General features: G+C 43.0%; 1 protein-coding gene across 4 annotated transcripts in view; it reads left to right on the top strand.

Moving 5' to 3' along the window:
- The window catches only part of HSPBAP1 (HSPB1 associated protein 1), a 75,166-nt gene extending 60,994 nt beyond the window's left edge, over positions 1-14,172 (top strand). For 3 of the 4 annotated variants that reach the window (XM_077830208.1, XM_077830209.1, XM_077830210.1), the window contains exons 6-8: positions 8,675-8,758; positions 13,273-13,383; positions 13,571-14,172. In XM_077830208.1, coding sequence (XP_077686334.1) covers positions 8,675-8,758; positions 13,273-13,383; positions 13,571-14,125 — 750 coding nt within the window. In that variant the 3' untranslated portion in view covers positions 14,126-14,172. The remainder of the gene's footprint in view (positions 1-8,674; positions 8,759-13,272; positions 13,384-13,570) is intronic. The other variant, XM_077830211.1, reaches the window with a different exon arrangement.
- The last annotated feature ends 4,693 nt before the right edge of the window (positions 14,173-18,865 follow it).

Genomic DNA, 18,865 nt, shown 5'->3' with positions numbered 1-18,865 from the left:
GCATGCAAATTTGAAAAATTTCAGGGGCAAATTGAGAGGCTGTTTTTAAAAATAAAAGGAGTACTTGTGTCACCTTAGAGACTAACCAATTTATTTGAGCATAAGCTTCGTAAGCTACAGCTAACTTCAGCGGATGCATTCAGTGGAAAATACAGTGAGGAGATTTATATACACACACAACATGAAAAAATGGGTGTTATCATACACACTGTAAGAAGAGTGATCACTTAAGATGAGCTATTACCAGCAGGAGAGCGAGGGCGGCGGGTGGGGGGGAGAAAACCTTTTGTAGTGATAATCAAGGTGGGCCATTTCCAGCAGTTAATAAGAACGTCTGAGGAACGGGGGGGAGGGGGGGGTTGAATAAACATGGGGAAATAGTTTTACTTTGTGTAATGACCCATCCACTCCCAGTCTCTATTCAAGCCTAAGTTTGCAAATTAATTCCAATTCAGCAGTCTCTCGTTGGAGTCTGTTTTTGAAGTCTTTTTGTTGTTATATTGCAATTTTTAGGTCTGTAATGGAGTGACAGAGAGATTGAAGTGTTCTCCGATTGGTTTATGAATGTTATAATTCTTGACATCTGATTTGGGTCCATTTATTCTTTTACGTAGAGACTATCAGGTTTGACCAACATACATGGCAGAGGGGCATTGCTGGCACATGATGGCATATATCACATTGGTAGATGTGCAGGTGAACGAGCCTCTGATAGTGTGGCTAATGTGATTAGGCCCTATGATGGTGTCCCCTGAATAGATATGTGGACACAATTGGCAACGGACTTTATTGCAAGGATAGGTTCCTGGGTTAGTGGTTCTGGTGTGTGGTTGCCGGTGAGTATTAGCTTCAGGTTGGGGGGGCTGTCTGTGAGCAAGGACTGGCCTGTCTCCCAAGATTTGTGAGAGTGATGGGTCGTCCTTCAGGATAGGTTGTAGATCCTTGATGATGCGTTGGAGAGGTTTTAGTTGGGGGCTGAAGGTGATGGCTAGTGGCGTTCTGTTATTTTCTTTGTTGGGCCTGTCCTGTAGTAGGTGACTTCTGGGTACTGGAAACCTACTGACCACTATTCCTACCTACATGCCTCCAGCTTTCACCCAGACCACACCACACGATCCATCGTCTACAGCCAAGCTCTGCGATACAACCGCATTTGCTCCAACCCCTCAGACAGAGACAAGCACCTACAAGATCTCTATCAAGCATTCTTACAACTACAATACCCACCTACTGAAGTGAAGAAACAGATTGACAGAGCCAGAAGAGTACCCAGAAGTCACCTACTACAGTCCATGACTGGGGTTCCTGGGCACTACTACAAAACAAACAACAAAATAATATCCCAAACAACACCGTGACTTCAGGTGGGGCCAGGTCATGAACTCCTTACTTTGTTCTTACCCAGCCCTTATGCAGGCAAAACTCGCATGGATTTCAGTGAGGTTTTACCTGAGTAACCAGCTTTTTAAACCGATTTAGCACTTCAGGAATTGGCCCCAAGTAATAAGAAGTAAAAGCAGATAAATTCTTGATAAACAAAGATCCTGTCTCTGCATAAATACCTTTGAAAATAAAGAGCAGGTCAGGAATACAGGAAACATAATATATTCAAGCTCTTGTTAAAAGTCAGTAAAATGTCCAAGCTCAGAGGGTATATTAAAATATTTTAAGGGATTTTGCTGTAAGGGAGAGTTTGAATGATTTTAACTAAAGAAGAATCCAAAAGTGTCAGAGGTGGGGTTTCATTAACATGGATAAAACCACTCTTTTGGGAGAGCGGTGTATGTGGCTGCAGATCAGCCTCTCACAGTGCCCTATGGAGTGGGCTCTTGCTGACAACGTGGAGCATCTGCTTGGTTCAGTTAAACAACAGAACAAGCCTATCTGGTACAGAAAAGTTGGACGAGGTGGAGAAACTGGTAGTGGATTTGTCATTATCGATGATGAGCTGCTGGAATAGGTTGCCTCAAAAAAAAATTTCACCTCGATCAGCAAAATATGTGAAAAATCCCTGGCTGAATCACCCACCACCTTCCCCATGAAGAAAGATCCATCAGCTACACTCCTCCCTGTACCCACCAAAAAGGAAATCCACGAACTACATACTCCTCCCTCCCATTCCATCAATCCTTCCATCCCCTGGCCTAGTACCTCTTGACCCACCATGCTATCACCTCCCCAGTATTTTACTGAGGCTGCTCAAGATGGCTCCCCTACCTAGTAGCTGTTGCCTACTGCTGCAGATGTGATAGCAACCCAGTTCTCCTGCAGTGTGAGAAAAGTGGAGACAAGCCAAGCTGTTGTGAAGGGGGGGAGGGGAGAACTTTGTGGTGCACCACCCTACCAGGGTACATTTACATTGCAATAAAAAACCAGGACACCAAGTCTCAGAACCCAGGTCAAATTAACTTGGGCTTGTAGGGCTAAAAATAGCATTGTAGACATCTGAGAATCACGCTCCCCCCACAAGGTTTCAGAGCCCGGGCTCCAGTCCAAGCCATTTTTAGCTTTGCAGCCTGAGTTCCACAAACCCAAGTCAACTGTCCTGGGCCAGCCATGGTTGTGCCGTTGGTCTTTTTATTACAGAGTAGATGTACTCTTAAAGAGGCTCTGTTGAAGGATGCAAGAATGGGATAGCTCTGTCAGCATCTGCCACAGTTGCAGCAATAGTGGGTGCGCTCAGAGGGAAGACCCTTGTAACAAGCTGAGCTGGCCTTGGAATTTTAAATATCCATTGAAGACATTTTTTGCCACCTTCCTCACCCAAGTTCTTCTATGCATCACTTTCTAAAGCAATTACCCAATATCTCTTTGTGACAAGCATTGATTACTTTACTTCACTCCCCAGGAAGCTCAACTTTTTCTTTAAAAAGCGAGAATATGAGCACCTTACATATGCATTGGAAGTTTCAGTAGACGTTCCAACCCGTTATGTGGCTCTGGATATACAAATCCTCTGCATCATTCCATTTACTCTATAGATGTTATCTCTGTATCTGTGCTCTTACGTTTTGCCCTTTCATTTTATCTTTTTCAGGAGATTTGTACAAATGCCTTAGTTTGCTTTTATCTGCGATGAGCTATATCTGCCATCCACTAGCCAAAATATTAAAATTATCTGAGTTGCTTCTATCTGATTGTTTATTTAGTTTTGTATCTTTCTTTTCCAACCCCTGCAACCAAGCGCTGTGAGTGAAAAGCATGCCAACAGAGAATTCTTTCTCAGCTTGAAATTATTCTGTCTGTGCTTTGCTTTTTGACTTAACCTTTCACCAACATCCATAGTTTTTTACGCTAAACATTTACCCCATTCCTTCAATTTCACTGTGGTTTACCAGCATGTTTCCCATTGATTTTCAGATGTTGTTAAATATGTATGCTCCACTTTGAAGGAGCACAAACATATGGAAGTCTGTTTTGTTTCATTTGGAGATCTGATGAAGTTTTTGCTTTCCTTTCTGTAAAACTAGGCATATGAAGATCCTTACCTCTCCATTTCTCTCTCTGATCTGAAATATTCCCCATGTTCAGCCGGTTTTGTTCCCTTAGGGGCTGTTCACAATTTATGTAACGCATTAGGGCAGATGGTGCCCAACTTTATGACACAGGAGGGCAATCTAAACCTAACAGAGTCAACATATTTTAATGAGATTTAAAGTCACCTGTATTGATTTATATTTTAAATCCTTCTTGTTTCATATGTGTTTAGCTAGAAACAGGCTATTTACATCATTTTAGTTTACACAAGTGTGTAAACATGATGACAAAATGCTAATGAATCAGCTGCTAGTCTATTGTGTTGAAGCAGGCCACAGGCCTTATGAAGTGCTCTGGTGACCATGTGTGGCCCGCGGGCTGTAGGTTGGGCACCCCTGCATTAAGGGATGGATGGGTCCTTAATTTTATGTGTTTTGTTTCAGTGTTAAAATGTTACAAGGGATGGATGGGTCTTGAAAATCACCAAAAAATGGGTTACATAATTTATGGACAGCCCCATACAGGTTATTTTTTGCACACAGCTGTCTGGGATCATTTTTTTGCTGTGTCTTGCAACTTCTCTAAAGATTTGCCTATTCACCTTTAATAACTTCACATTTCTTGCTAGCATAAATTCTGATTTTAATGATCATATGCTTACTAAACGCAGCTGTTCTTCCTGCTTCTTATTTATGTTTCCTAGTTATCCTCTTGGAGTCAAAGCTTTGTAGCTGCTCCATAAATTCTGTAAGGAAACAGTACTGGCTCCAGATATATACATCTTTTACAATTATTACATTTGATGTCATGGCAAGTGAAATCCCCTCTTCTGCGCCTGCAACCAGAGACCAGCCACACCGAAAGGCCAGACTGCCTTCAGAATCTTCCGTTCCTGACATCCAAGTCATTTCTCCAAACAGCACCTTGTATTTAAGTATTTCTGCTCTTACCAATTTGTTATCTTGCTTTTGCTTCCTTGTCATCACCCTTTCCCTGGTGCTCAGGAGACCCGGGTTCTAGTCCTAGCTCTGCCACTGATTTGTTACATGATGTTGAACAAGTCACTTCTCCCTGTGCCTCAGTTTCCTCATCTGTAAAATGGGGATAATGATACTGACCTCCTTTGTAAAGCACTTAGAGATCTACGTGAGAAGTGCTATAGATATTCTTTCCCATCCTCTTCCTCCACATCATATTCCATTCAACCAGTTTCCTCCTCTTCCATTTTCCTGGAAGCCTGTTGCACTAGAACTGTAAGCAATATTTCCCATACATCACAATGGCCTGAAGGGACCATTGTGATCATCTAGCCCAGAGGAGGGCAAACTACAGCCTGCAGGGCACATGCGGCCCGCGGGACTGTCCTGCCCGGCCCCTGAGCTCCTGGACCAGGAGGCCCTTCCCTTGCTGTTCCCCCCTCCCCCGCAGCCTCAGCTCACTGCATCGTCGGCGCAATGCTCTGGGCGGCGGGGCTGCAAGCTCCTGGGGCAGCGCAGCGTCAGAGCCCGGCCTGACCCGGTGCTCTGTGCTGCACCGTGCGGCTGCCTGTCCTGGTACAGCCACACCGCCAGCCACTGGTGCTCCAGGCAGCATGGTAAGGGGGCAGGGAGTAGCGGGGGCTGGATAGAGGGCAGGGGAATGCGGGGGGAGGTCAGGGGCTGGGGATGTGGATAGGGGTTGGGTTGGTCAGAGGGCAGGGAACAGAGGGGTTGAATGGAATTGGGTCCCGGAGGGGCAGTCAGGAATGAGAGGAGGGGTTGGATGGGGTGGCGGGAGCAGTCAGGGGCAGGGTGTCCGGGGGCAGTCAGGAAGAAGGGGTGGTTGGGGGGGCAGTCAGGAAAGAGAGGGGAGGTTGAATGGGGCAGGAGGTCTGGGGGCGGTCAGGGGACAGAAGGCAGTGGGGAGTGGATGGGACAGGTGTTGCCAGGGGGCCATTAGGGGGTGAGAAGCAGGGGGATGTCGGATAGGGGGCGGGGGCCAAACCATGCCTGGCTGTTTGGGGAGGCGCACACCGGCCCACCATACAATTTCAGAAACCTGATGCAGTCCTCAGGCCAAGAAGTTTGCCCGCCCCTCATCTAGTCTGACCACCTGGATAACACTGGCCATAGTACTTCCCCAAAATAATTCCTAGAGTAGATCTTTTGGAAAAACATCCAATCTTGATTTTAAAACTGCCCGTGATGGAGAATCACCACAACCCTCAGTAAATTGTTCCAATGATGAATTATTCACCGTTAAAAATGTATGCCTTATTTTTAGTCTGAATTTGCCTGGCTTCAACTTCCAGCATTGGATTGTGTTATGACTCAGTTGAGATCCAATTATTATTTGTTCCACACATATGTATGTACGGACTGTAATCAAGTCATCCCTTAACCTTCTCTTTGTTAGGCTAAATAGATTGAGCTCCTTGAGCCTGTCACAATAAGGCATGTTTTCTAATCCTTTAATCATTCTCGTGACTTTCTGCTGAACCCTCTCCAATTTATCAACATCCTTCTTGAATGGCGGACACCAGAACTGGACACAGTATCCTAGCAGCCATCATGTCGGTGCCAAATACAGAGGTAAAATAACCTCTCTACTCCTACTCTAGATTCCTATTCAAAACATCCAATGATAGTGTTAGCCCTTTTGGGCACAGCAGCACACTGGGACCTCATGTTAGGCTGATTATCCACCATGACTCCCAAATCTTTTTCAGTCACTGCTTCCCAGGATAGAGTCCCCCATCCTGTAAGTATGGCCAGTGTTCTTTGTCTGGCTGTATACATTTAGCCATATTAGAACACACCATTGTTTGCTTGCTGTCAGCATTCCAAGCGATCCAGACAGCTCTGTATTTGTGGCCTCTCCCCTTCATTATTTACCACTCCCCCAATTTTTGTGTCATCTGCAACTTTATCATTGATGATGAGGAAGAAAACATAAAATCATTAATAAAAACATTAAATAGCATATGCCAAGAACTGATTCCTTTGGGACCCTACTAGAAACACCTGCTTCATTGATGATTCTCCGTTTACAATTACATTTGAGACCTATCCGTTAGCCAGCTTAAATCCATTTCATGTGTGCCATGTTAATTTTATATTGGTCTAGTTATTTTAATCAAATCCCAAGTGCGATCCCAAGTCAAATGCCATACAGAAGTCTAAGAATATTATATCCTTCCCTCTTCTTTCTACTCCCCCTTCCTGTCACCAGCTAATATATCAGAACTTTCAAAATGAAATGCTGGTCAATAAGAGTTTTACTGTAGATGTCAGTGGTGCCAGGATTTCACCCTGGACCTTAGGGCCTGCTTCTCATTTATTCTGATGCCATTCACACTGCTCTGGCAGTGTAAAGGAAGCATACATTACACTCCTGAGTGATGGTGTGAAGTGGCCTTAGTGTAAATGAGTATCGGTGCTTAGAGTTTTGCTATTGACTTTGGTAGATCAAGTTCAAACTCTAAAACTGGGTACTATATTCATAGATTCTGAGACCAGAGTGGACCATTATCATCTAGTCTGACCTGTATAACACAGGCCATAGAACTTGTCTGAATTAACACCATTGTGATCAATCTTTAGCAAGTGGAGGAATCTGTAACGTCTTTGGACTTCTGCACCACATCTACATTTTAACATTTGGTTTGTTTAATGGCACATATGCATTGTGCTCACAGCTGCATGATTCGGTTTGTTCTTGCTCAGAACATCCACTTACTCTGGTCTGTAAGCTGCATGAGATTAAGGTTACTTTCTGAATATTCTTGATGCTCAAACATGTACAGCCTTTCGCTTGTTTTAAATGGAAACTTGTGAGCCATATTTCAGCTCATCATCCAAAATTAACCCAGGCTCACAAGCCCTGATACTACATCCATTTATGCAGGTGCTTAATTGACTTAAATGAGACAACTTGTGTACATAAAGTTAAATGTGTATGTAACTGTTTGTAGAATGGGGGCCTCATTGGTCTTTTTTTCCATATAGTTTTCTAGTCAACCCAGTACTGTATTATCTGAAAAGGTGGTTATCTTGATGATAGGACATTCTTATAAGTAATTTGTGTCTAGCAAGAAAAAAAACTGTCCACAGTTCAGATAAAAATCATTGCTGCTCTTCCCCTTACTGAAGTGTATCTTTTTACTTTTTTTATCTTTTTACTGTCTCTATAGTCCAACCATTTTCTTACCCATTAAAAAACAGTCTTTTATGCTGTTCTTGATAACCCTATGTTAATCTAGTGTTCTGTAATCTATAAAGCTAGTACTATATCATCAAAACAATGTTAATGTCTTCGTACCATAAAAACCAAGGTTTAAAATGAATTTTATGTCAAAAATATCACACTAATATAGTAATATAGCTCTGATCTAAACTAGATAGTCATGATTTTTTAGGGCACCTTATTTTTTAAATAGTCTACTAAATTTGACAAGTGTAATAAAGGATAGTTATTCACTAGAATTAGAGCTGCATGTTATTAATCACCTAGAAGAACTTCAGAACACTGACTTCCTGGGGAAGCCAGCTTGGCAGTCTTTATAAAGAAACTGGAAAGCCTACTAAACTGGAGAGTCTACAAAGAGTCCTTGCTCAGCAGGGTCTGGTTAGGGCTTTCTCTAAAGCCCTGCTAAGCTAGCTGGCAGCTTTTTATGCATCTGGACCTCACTTAACTGAAACAGTTATGGGGTTACAACCCTGTGTCAGATAAGAGGATTTTGGATAAGAGGTAGTACAGGATTGTGTCTGCGGTCATACACAGTAGCTACTGATATTGTGAGACAGTGGAATATGCTGAGCTTGAGGGAGAAATGAAAGTCAGACCCCCTGCATTGTAGACATGGCTAACCTCTTATGTGACCATGGGCAAATCATTTAATCTCTGTGTGCCCATCTATATAAAAGGCATGCTGTTACCTCACAGGTGAAATGTATTTGCGTTTGAACTCTTTGGATGAAAGCTATATACAAACAACATTTGCTTTCTTTGAATGATTCTGGGTACAGTATGGTGCTTTGCTAATGAGACTTTACCATCATTTTTGCCTTACTGTTTCAAACTGGAAATACTCTTCCAACTTCCTTTTAGATAAGGGAAATATTACTGTTACACTAGAGGTTTAGTGGACCATTTGCTACAGTATTTGAAAAAGGAAGATTTCTGCTGCTATCCTAATGACTGTGTCCCTTCATTTCAGGTCCTGTTTGTTCCCAGACACTGGTGGCACTATGTAGAAAGCATTGACCCCATTACAGTCAGTATAAACTCTTGGATTGAACTGGTACGTTCCTTTTAAGTCATTGCTGTGGGGTTCTTAAGCTACAAAGCATATGCCATATAGTGTAAGCTCACTGGTTAAAAATAAATAATTCTGCCCCACATCTGATGACATGATGAGCCACATTAGAGTGGTTTATAATAATAATAATCTAACATTTTTATAGCACCTTTCATCCAGAGGGATCCCAACACACTTTACAGACTTGTGTTTATAGAAGGATCATTTATCACCCATCACTAGAATGCAGCCATGCTGGGCCAATACATTGCACAACTGTTTGTGTTTGCCTGAATGTTTTTAGTAAGGAAAATCGGGAAGCAGAATAACTTCTCTAACTAATACTACAGAGGGGAATTTGACCAGGTCACAGATTTATTACATGCCTGCTCTTGAGGAAAGAGCTTTAATCATGCATCCACTGGCCTAGCTCTTCCTCTAAATCCTCTACACTGGACTACAAGGAGCCTTGTAGAGGCTCCCTTTAATCTTGCCCCCTGCCTAGCAGCTTCATTCATGGCTTGGCAAGGGAGGAGGCAGGCTCTACCCCTAAACAACATGATCAGTCAGACTTTACATGAATAAGGATTTGAAGGCTCAGAATTTAAGGCCCTGATTCAGCAAAGCACTTGAACTCAAGCATGTCCTTAGATTCACCCTATTCAGCAAAGCAATTAAACACATGCTTAATTTTAACCTGTGACTTCAATGGGACAAAAAAAAAAAGTATATTTTTATGTCACAGGTTAAAATTTAAGCATGTGTTTAATTGCTTTGCTGAATAGGGATGGACTTAAACATGAGCTTGACTCCTTCCCTGTTTAGTAAAGCATATGCTTAAGTGCTTTGCCAGATCAGGGCCTAAATGACAAACAAAATTAATGGCAAATAATACGACTGCCTGAAATGTTTTAATTCACATCTTCCTGAGAGTGGAGATTGTGCTTGTATTGGATTTTCTGGTTTAGTTAATTTCCCTTTTCTCTAGGCGTTGATTTTTACTGTGTTTGTTAACCAATAGATATGTGATCATTCCAGTGATATAGTCTCAATACTCCACAATGTTTTCAAACCCAAATCACGTTATCATGAATACTATCTTAGTATGAAATACTATTAAAGTGGCGAAAGAAACAGGCTTTTTACTAGGATAGAAATCTATGAGGTGCTGAAATGATAGGAACAAAGAGTTATACAGGGCTGGCCCCTTTTCTGGGCCATTTCTGGCACCTTTATGCTGCTCTGGAAGAACAGAGGGGTTCAAACCTGGGTGGATCCTCCTTGGAAAGAATTCTCATTGTAAGGGATATTCAGCTAGAAGAACAATGTGTAGCAGTCCTACGCCAGTCTCCTACACAGTGTCACGTGCAGGGGACAGCTAGGAACACTGCATTCCCTCTGTTCTGGGTCAGCAAGGCAGCCTACAGACAGTCATTCAAGGCTGTCATACATTTGTGCAGGCCCTGAGGCAATTCTGATTTGTGCCAGTGTCTAGAATTCAGAGTATGCAAAGGTCACTTAAAGCCCCTCCCCCCCCAATCCCTTAACTGGGCTCCTCCTCTTGAACTGCACCACTCAGGAGTTGCAGGTCAGAGTCGGGCCCATTGTACTATACTAGGGGTAGCCAACCTGAGCCTGAGAAGGAGCCAGAATTTACCAATGTACATTGCCAAAGAGCCACAGTAATATATCAGTAGCCACCCCTCAGCTTGCCTCCCCCCCTCCAGCGCCTCCCACCAGCCAGCAGCCCACCAATCAGCACTTCCCCCTCCCTCCCTCCCTCCCTGCGCCTCCAAATCAGCTGTTCCATGGCGTGCAGGAGTCTCTGGGGGGGAAGGGGGGAGGAGTGAGGGCACAGCAGACTCAGGGGAGGGGGCGGGAAGGGGTGGAGTGGGGGCAGGGCCTGTGGCAGAGCCAGGGGTTGAGCCGTGAGCCCCCCCCGGCACACTGGAAAGTTGGCGCCTGTAGCCCCAGCCCCGGAGTCGGTGCCTGGACAAGGAGCCGCGTGTTAACGTCTGAAGAGCCGCACGGGGCTCCGGAGCCGCAGGTTGGCCACCCCTGGCCTATACGGATAAATACAGAATGCTAGTGCTAGTGGTTGGACATATTTTTGTTTCCTTTCCCTTACTGTTTTCTCATTTTGTTATCCACTGGTACAATAAAATAGAGCCAAATTCTGCAGCCTTTACTAGGGAAAGCTCTGACTGAACACAATGGGAGTCCAATTTGAACAGAGTCTGTTGGATTTTCCTAATAAGATATCAAAAATTAAAAGGCCCCACAAACAAAATAAATTACTTTGGCTACTAAGTAAATTCCACAGTAGTTTAACCTTAGAAAGGACTGCGTGTAATCATTGTGGCGCAGGTGACAGTTGATTACAGCCTATTACCCCGGCAGATGACAGCAACATTGTTTTTAGATGTGGGCAATCCATCTATGAAAATAATTCATGACACTGGCACTAAAATATAATATTGAGAACGCTTCCTTTACCTATTCAAGCAGTTCTCTCACTTGGAGCTGTAACCAGCCACTTTCACTTTGACAGACGCGTGTCATGCCAGCATCATCCAAGTGATGCCATTAATTATTTTGCCAAGACTTTTTAGAATAAGAGTAGAAGTTTAATTTGTTTTCAACATAATGTGACAGATTCAAACCCTGCTTTCTAACGAACTAAGTCACATGATTAACGCAGCCCCAGGATTTAGCATAGTAGGATGACTCCCAAGATCACAATACCTTGAAAAATATTAACCGTTTACATGTGTAGTTTTGCAAATTGATTGTTCAGTGCAACAAAAGTAAGTGTACTCACAGGACTGCAGGCTGGGAACATGCTGCTTTATTTTACTACATCACAGCAGAGCCTAGAGGGGAAGAGGGAGTCAATTCCCTCTAACTAGACAAGAAGAAAGGAATGGCGCATGGCTGCTACTCTGATAACCCAGTTAACCCTTGATGACAACTTTACTATATGTAGAAATCAGGATGTTGTCATTTTCACAGGGAGGAGGTTTTTATAAAAGCACATTAATAAATGTGAACAGATACCCCCTATGACAGCCCCACACACTCCACCAATGGCAGAATTTTTGTCCTAAAACTAGTTTGCAGAAATGAAGAGAGATTATTTTTCTGCTTGAATCCCAGGTTCTACTGTGTGACTCCCAAGATGCATTACAGCCTTTAACACCCTCCCCAGCAAGCTATAAGGCTGGACACATCCTAATGTTTCAAACCCCCAACCCAACATTTGACAGTCCATGGCTGGCTGTCTCATACTTATTTTACATCTTCCTTTTTTTTTCTGCTTTCCCTCTAAGAGCCCAAGTGACTCTTAAATTATCTGTCCATTTCTAGTGTACTTAACACTGTGATATCCAAGTGCTAATCAACGCTGTACACCCTGATCAACCTCCTTACCTTCTAACTACCCCTCCACTGCCGCTAAGCTATTCAGTTAAATAGAAAGTGGAAGACCATGGACTGTCTTTCAAAATTATGTTTCTCTGTTCTAAAATCCCAAATTAGCCCATGTCTAGCTGGCCAAGGGGTGAAGGGAGAATTGAAGGTTTGTACCACGCAAAAATCAATTACAAGAGCCCCATAAGACTCTTAATCTTTTTATAATTTTTCATTTTATTTTTTGGGAATGTCATGTTATTTTGTGTTATCCTGCTTGCCAGGAGAGTGGGAGGGCCTGCGATGTTGCAGAGCGAGACTGCCCTGCACTCACCCCACAGCAGCAGCTCTCGTCTCACAGGGCTGGGCCCAGTTCTCCTTTCTGGCCATTGCAACATCACAGTGCCACTCAGATTTGACCCAGGTGATGAGGGAGTGGCTGGGCCAAACCAGAATAGACCTCCCCAGCCCTGGCCCCGTGAGACAGGAGCTGCCACTGTGGGGTGAATTTTGTTTTATGTCATTTTATACATTTTCTCCAATTTTGTGTTGTTTCACATTTGCGAAGCTGTATCAATTACTGATCTTTTTAGTGTAGCCGAAGCCCATCAGCATCCTTCAGTGAAGGAAACATTTGTTTTTCCTTCTGTTACTATCTAAAACTGCAACAACATGTTAGTGGGCTTCTCTTGCTGTCAGATGACAACAAGCTTCCTGATTTTTCATAGGACTTAGTAATGTGCCTTAGTAGCCCCAAGGTATTTGCTATCTCACAGTAATATCCTTTGTGTTTCAAGTGTTTAAAATATGTATCTGTATAATTTTGTAAAATGCTATTGTGGTCCATCTAGATAAAGGGGCTATATAAATGCATATCATTAGAAATTCAACAGGATCCATATGCTGTATCATTTATGAGGTACCAGATTTAATTAACAAAATAATCCCTCTTGCAACCTCTTCTTCATGTGAGTAATCCTATGACTTCTTGTGTTAAGAAGGATTTTCAGGTTAAGGCTCTTGGTTTGATCCTTTCCAAGGTCCTCAGGCTTTCTAAAGGGTGCAAAGTGCCAAATTTTCTCCATTTACCTTTTATTTCCTTGGGATAGGATGCAGATCACAAAGCCCGGGTGGAAGAGGCAGTAACTCGAACACTAGTGTGTGCCATAAAATCTGCAGAAAACCCCAGCCGTGTGGATGCCTGGCTGAATCCCACAGAAGTAAGCGCCCTCTTGTTTCCATTAGCAGCGATAGCCTGGAGTTACTGACATTTCTTTTAAACTTACTATGAGTCTTTTCTTCCTGTGTAATAAATTGTTATGTGCCTTTCATACAGCTAGGAATAAGCATAGCATTGAATAGAAACATACAGCTTGCTCACTATGTTTTTTTTGTTTGCTTGTTTAGGTCGAGGCAACATCCCATGAAATCAATCTTCAGTACTTAAATGGAGCAATGTCTGCATATTTAGAATATCAAAAGGTAACTGTATCCGAGGACAGAGATCCCAGCACCCATGATACAGAGAAGGAGGCGTCTTCATATAAAAGAAGGAAAATAGAAGTCAACACCAAACCAGAGGACTATAAATCATGGACCCATGAAGCTGGTTTTACAGTGGTTCAAGCAAAAAAGTTGGAGAAAATACCTTTCGGGGTGCATCTTATTCCAGTATTACCACAGTCTCAAGAAGGAAGCTCAGTGGGGGCAGGAGCAGTGGAAAGTGACTCTAGAGACCTTCTCAGCGAAAATGAAGAAGGACATTTTGGAAAATTACGCTGCAGTGGGAAGCAATCAGTAATGATTAATGACTGCGAAACACTTGCAGATCAAACCGATGCAGACAGCAATGCAAACTCTTCACAAATGGCCATTTCTACAAATGACTTGTTAGATTGTTTGGTTAATCCGCAAGTCATCAATTTGGTGACTGGTCTCTTGTTGGAGAGAGAGAGAGTTTGATATCAGAGTATTTTTTCATTTCTAAAATAAAGAGAAACTAGCAGGCTTGTTCTGGGTTTTTTAACTCACTAGTAACTGAGTACTTTACTATTTTTTAAAATTTGCATATTTTTTAGATACAGACAGGTATGCTTGGGAATGCATGTAAGGCCCCAGACCAGCACCATATTTCAAATGGTTAAATGGCAGAATAAAAATGAATACCCGAAAAAGAATAAATAAATAACATTAGGCAGAGACAACTAATAGAGATAAAACAAAGGGAATGCGTACTCAGCCCCTTTTGGATCCATCTGCATTAGAAATATAAAGTACCCAGGTGCTATACAATTGTCCCCGATTGTGTTACAACATGGTTCCAATTTGTAGAGAGTATCTTAAGTGTCCTATAACCTAATAATTAGTTTAAACCTACAACAGGTATGTGGAACCTCAATTTATATGGGGTTCAAACAAACTCGTGCACAGGCTAATGAGAGAATGAGTCATATAGTAGGCACTGGTGTACTTCTATGCCTCCTATTCTCTGTCTGTGTCTCATAATAGTCTAGTTTTCTGGGGGCTGCAATACTGAGGTCTAATTTCAGTTGTTGGGATTAGTGTGTGGGTACCGGGTGGTGTTGATGGACTGTGATATACAGGAGGTAAGACTAGACAATCTGATGGTCCCTTATGGCCTTAAACACTACGACTCTCAATGGAGCCTAGAGACTGATACACACCTGGACAACAGATTCTCAGTACATGACAAAAAAAACTACACCTGAAGTGAACGCCAGCACTTGGTCCCAGAGTATCCTGTCACCGAAACAGGCATAATCCTGCAAAAAGCAATAACTCTGGGGAGTTAAGATCCTGTAGCACCGAGTACTTTATGGCCATGGTCAAAACTGGAAAACAACAGAGTAGGGTGTAATTAATCCACTTCAGCGTTTCATGGACTGTTGGGGTCGATTCACCGGCGCAGACACAGCAATAACTGTACCCGAAGGGAAGTTTTATCCCAGGGGAAAATGGCTGTCCTCTACCAGATAGTAGGGCAGCTTCAATCTCTGAACGAAAGCTGCCTGGGAGATATATTGAATCAGGCGCTACTTCGGTACACTAACCCTATTCTCTCTCCAGCCAGTGCTGGCTAGCTCCACGCCCACACTGGAAGAATGTGTTAGGCTTATTCCTCTGCATCCTTCTCCAGTCCGACATTCCACCACCACAGGATGGAGCCTGGGTTCAAGTTGTGAATCAGGCCCATTCATTGTAACTTCTCCACATAATGATGTGTGGCATAATTGATGATGAGATGAGTGAAAGGCCAACTATAGTTGGAAGACCAACGCAATGCAAGGGATTGGGGCTGTGTACAGGAGAGCTATTAAGCAAACTGGATCGTAAAGAGGATGATCTAGTGTAGGTTGTGATACTCAGCAGGAAATAACACTTAAGACAGAAATAAGTACACCGGAACCTTGCTAGAACGCAGGATTTGGGATCCCTGCGCAGTACTGCGTTAACGTGGGGACCGCCTTAAAATGAATTCCAATGAAAGTAATTAAATTTGAGATCCATGGCCATGACCACATTATATGCAAATTCGTGCTTTATAGACCCGCATTCTAGCGAGGGACCGCTGTACTTGGAGATATCTAATCCCAACTCAGAAGTTCTACACCCAACACCATATCCCTTTTCAACAATAAAAAGGTCTATGGTGGGAGAAGAACCTATAGGGAGCAGGAGGTGGTCCTCAAGTCGGCTGGGCTACAGCACATGGAAATAGTTTTACAATGAGGATTTAAAAAGAGGCCGGAAAGGAATAGTCCATGAAATGGAGAATGCATGAAAACCAGCTACTCCATATGAAATATGAAAAAACGTCAGTGCTGCAAGTTCTGCAGTCCCCCCTCAGCTCAGACTCTGAACGGCTGTTCGGATTGTAGCAAATTTGAATCCCTCTTCACACAGTGGGCTATTTTAGACTCATTGATTTGTGTTTTCAGCGGGTTTCCAGAGAAGTTGGGAGGAAATCAGTCTTTGTATATCCTGGAAAAAGCATATTTTATTTTCTCCAGTCCACAGCAAGGGTCTGTTCACAAGTTTAGAAGCTGTGCAGAATCTTTTTGAAGCTCCAGTGTTGCTCTCTGGAGCATGGTCTTGGGAGATTAACACATGGTGAACTCAGTGTTGTTTTCACCATAGGATATGTCTAGCTGGAGGATCTTCGCAAGAACATGACAATAAAACACAGTTGGGAAAGTCACTTAAGATTCCCCTGAAATACCTAATGGCTTTGCTTTACCTTCAGCAGCACTTCAGAATGGCACTTGTCCTAATTATAGCTTCAGCCAGATTCTTTTTGCACAACTTTTGAAATCTTTGCATAGACAATTTTATTATTGCTAGCACCTAATAACATCTGCAGTTATTAGGTGACAAACCGGTTTCCAGTTTTACCCATTGATAGCTCTCTGAAGCACCCAACCTTTTGGCCTGAAATTTTCTTGGCCTGATCTCTGCCCAATGGTACTATTTTCATACAAGTCACTTTCCAACTGTTTTTGAGTTCTGGAAGTCAAAAGGGTGGAGATTCTCTTCATCTGCAGTTGTACAGTTCCCAGCGCTGTGTTGCCCTGATCCTGTTTCAGGCCTTTGAGTGCTACAGCTATGTAAATGATTAATAATATTGGGGTCAGAAGCACTTTTCCAGGCATAAAAAAATCAAACCCTTTTTGAACAAGCTTAGAGAAAAATGAATGGAGGTTGAAATTTGAAATGTTACGGAGATATGGTCCTTACGGGGCATTTGGGGTCAGATTCTTCACTACTGACATGAGTAAGGGTTGCAGGATTGGGACCTTGTCCTTTGGTTGGAAGGAGGGAGGGAATTAAAATTAGAGAATAAAATTATAAGCAGTTGGGAAAAGTCACTTCTGAACATGCTCTGTGGAAATTAAGAATTTCGGCAGAGTTTAAAATGTGCTTCTCCTCTGAAAAATGACTCTGTTGCATTGGGAGGCGAAGAGGCATATTTGTTCTCTCGCACTCTCTCTCTCTCTCTCTCTGCCCTAAATGTGCTCACTTCACAAGTAAAATTCCCAGGACCAAGATGGGTTCTTTTCTTCTTGTTCCTCATTACCAATCACAAAGATTGCAGGCCAAATTAGGTCACTTGTTACATCTATACAACCCCACTGTCTGTTTAATGCCCTCAGTGGTAATGCCTCAGTGAGATTGCTCAGGTGTGACAGACTGGAAGTTAGTAAACCATTCTGTTGATGAATGACCCAGAGTAGAATACGCTTCATTTGCCTGTCTCTGTTGGCGGTGCCATGCCAGTGGGTGTAAGATGTTAGAAACTTACTGTAGTTGCATCTGCTGCCTTTAGTGACTCATGCGACACCCTGGGAGCAGAGTAAGAAGGTGCAATTTTTACAGAGTCACTTTTCATAATAACAGGTTTCAGAGTAACAGCCGTGTTAGTCTGTATTCGCAAAAAGAAAAGGAGTACTTGTGGCACCTTAGAGACTAACCAATTTATTTGAGCATGAGCTTTCGTGAGCTACAGCTCACTTCATCAGATGCATACCGTGGAAACTGCAGCAGACTTTATATATACACAGAGAATATGAAACAATACCTCCTCCCACCCCACTGTCCTGCTGGTAATAGCTTATCTAAAGTAATCTTCAGGTTAGGCCATTTCCAGCACAAATCCAGGTTTTCTCACCCTCCACCCCCCCACACAAATTCACTCTCCTGCTGGTGATAGCCCATCCAAAGTGACAACTCTTTACACAATGTGCATGATAATGAAGTTAGGCCATTTCCTGCACAAATCCAGGTTCTCTCACTCCCTCACCCCCCTCCAAAAACCCACCCCCATACACACACAAACTCACTCTCCTGCTGGTAATAGCTCATCCAAACTGACCATTCTCCAAGTTTAAATCCAAGTTAAACCAGAACATCGGGGGGGGGGGGCTAGGAAAAAACAAGAGGAAATAGGCTACCTTGCATAATGACTTAGCCACTCCCAGTCTCTATTTAAGCCTAAATTAATAGTATCCAATTTGCAAATGAATTCCAATTCAGCAGTTTCTCGCTGGAGTCTGGATTTGAAGTTTTTTTGTTTTAAGATAGCGACCTTCATGTCTGTGATTGCGTGACCAGAGAGACTGAAGTGTTCTCCGACTGGTTTATGAATGTTATAATTCTTGACATCTGATTTGTGTCCATTTATTCTTTTACGTAGAGACTGTCCAGTTTGACCAATGTACATGGCAGAGGGGCATTGTTGGCACATGATGGCATAAATCACATTGGTGGATGTGCAGGTGAACGAGCCTCTGATAGTGTGGCTGATGTTATTAGGCCCTGTGATGGTGTCCCCTGAATAGATATGTGGGCACAATTGGCAACGGGCTTTGTTGCAAGGATAAGTTCCTGGGTTAGTGGTTCTGTTGTGTGGTATGTGGTTGTTGGTGAGTATTTACCGGAAACCTACTGACCGCTATTCCTACCTGCATGCCTCCAGCTTTCACCCTGACCACACCACACGATCCATCGTCTACAGCCAAGCTCTGCGATACAACCGCATTTGCTCCAACCCCTCAGACAGAGACAAACACCTACAAGATCTCTGTCAAGCTTTCTTACAACTAAAATACCCACCTGCGGAAGTAAAGAAACAGATTGATAGAGCCAGAAGAGTTCCCAGAAGTTACCTACTACAGGACAGGCCTA

This window comes from Eretmochelys imbricata, chromosome 11, assembly GCF_965152235.1.
Source record: "Eretmochelys imbricata isolate rEreImb1 chromosome 11, rEreImb1.hap1, whole genome shotgun sequence".
Lineage (NCBI taxonomy): Eukaryota > Metazoa > Chordata > Testudines > Cheloniidae > Eretmochelys > Eretmochelys imbricata.
Note: the sequence above shows the minus strand (reverse complement) of the source record. Positions and strands in the feature narration are given on the sequence as shown.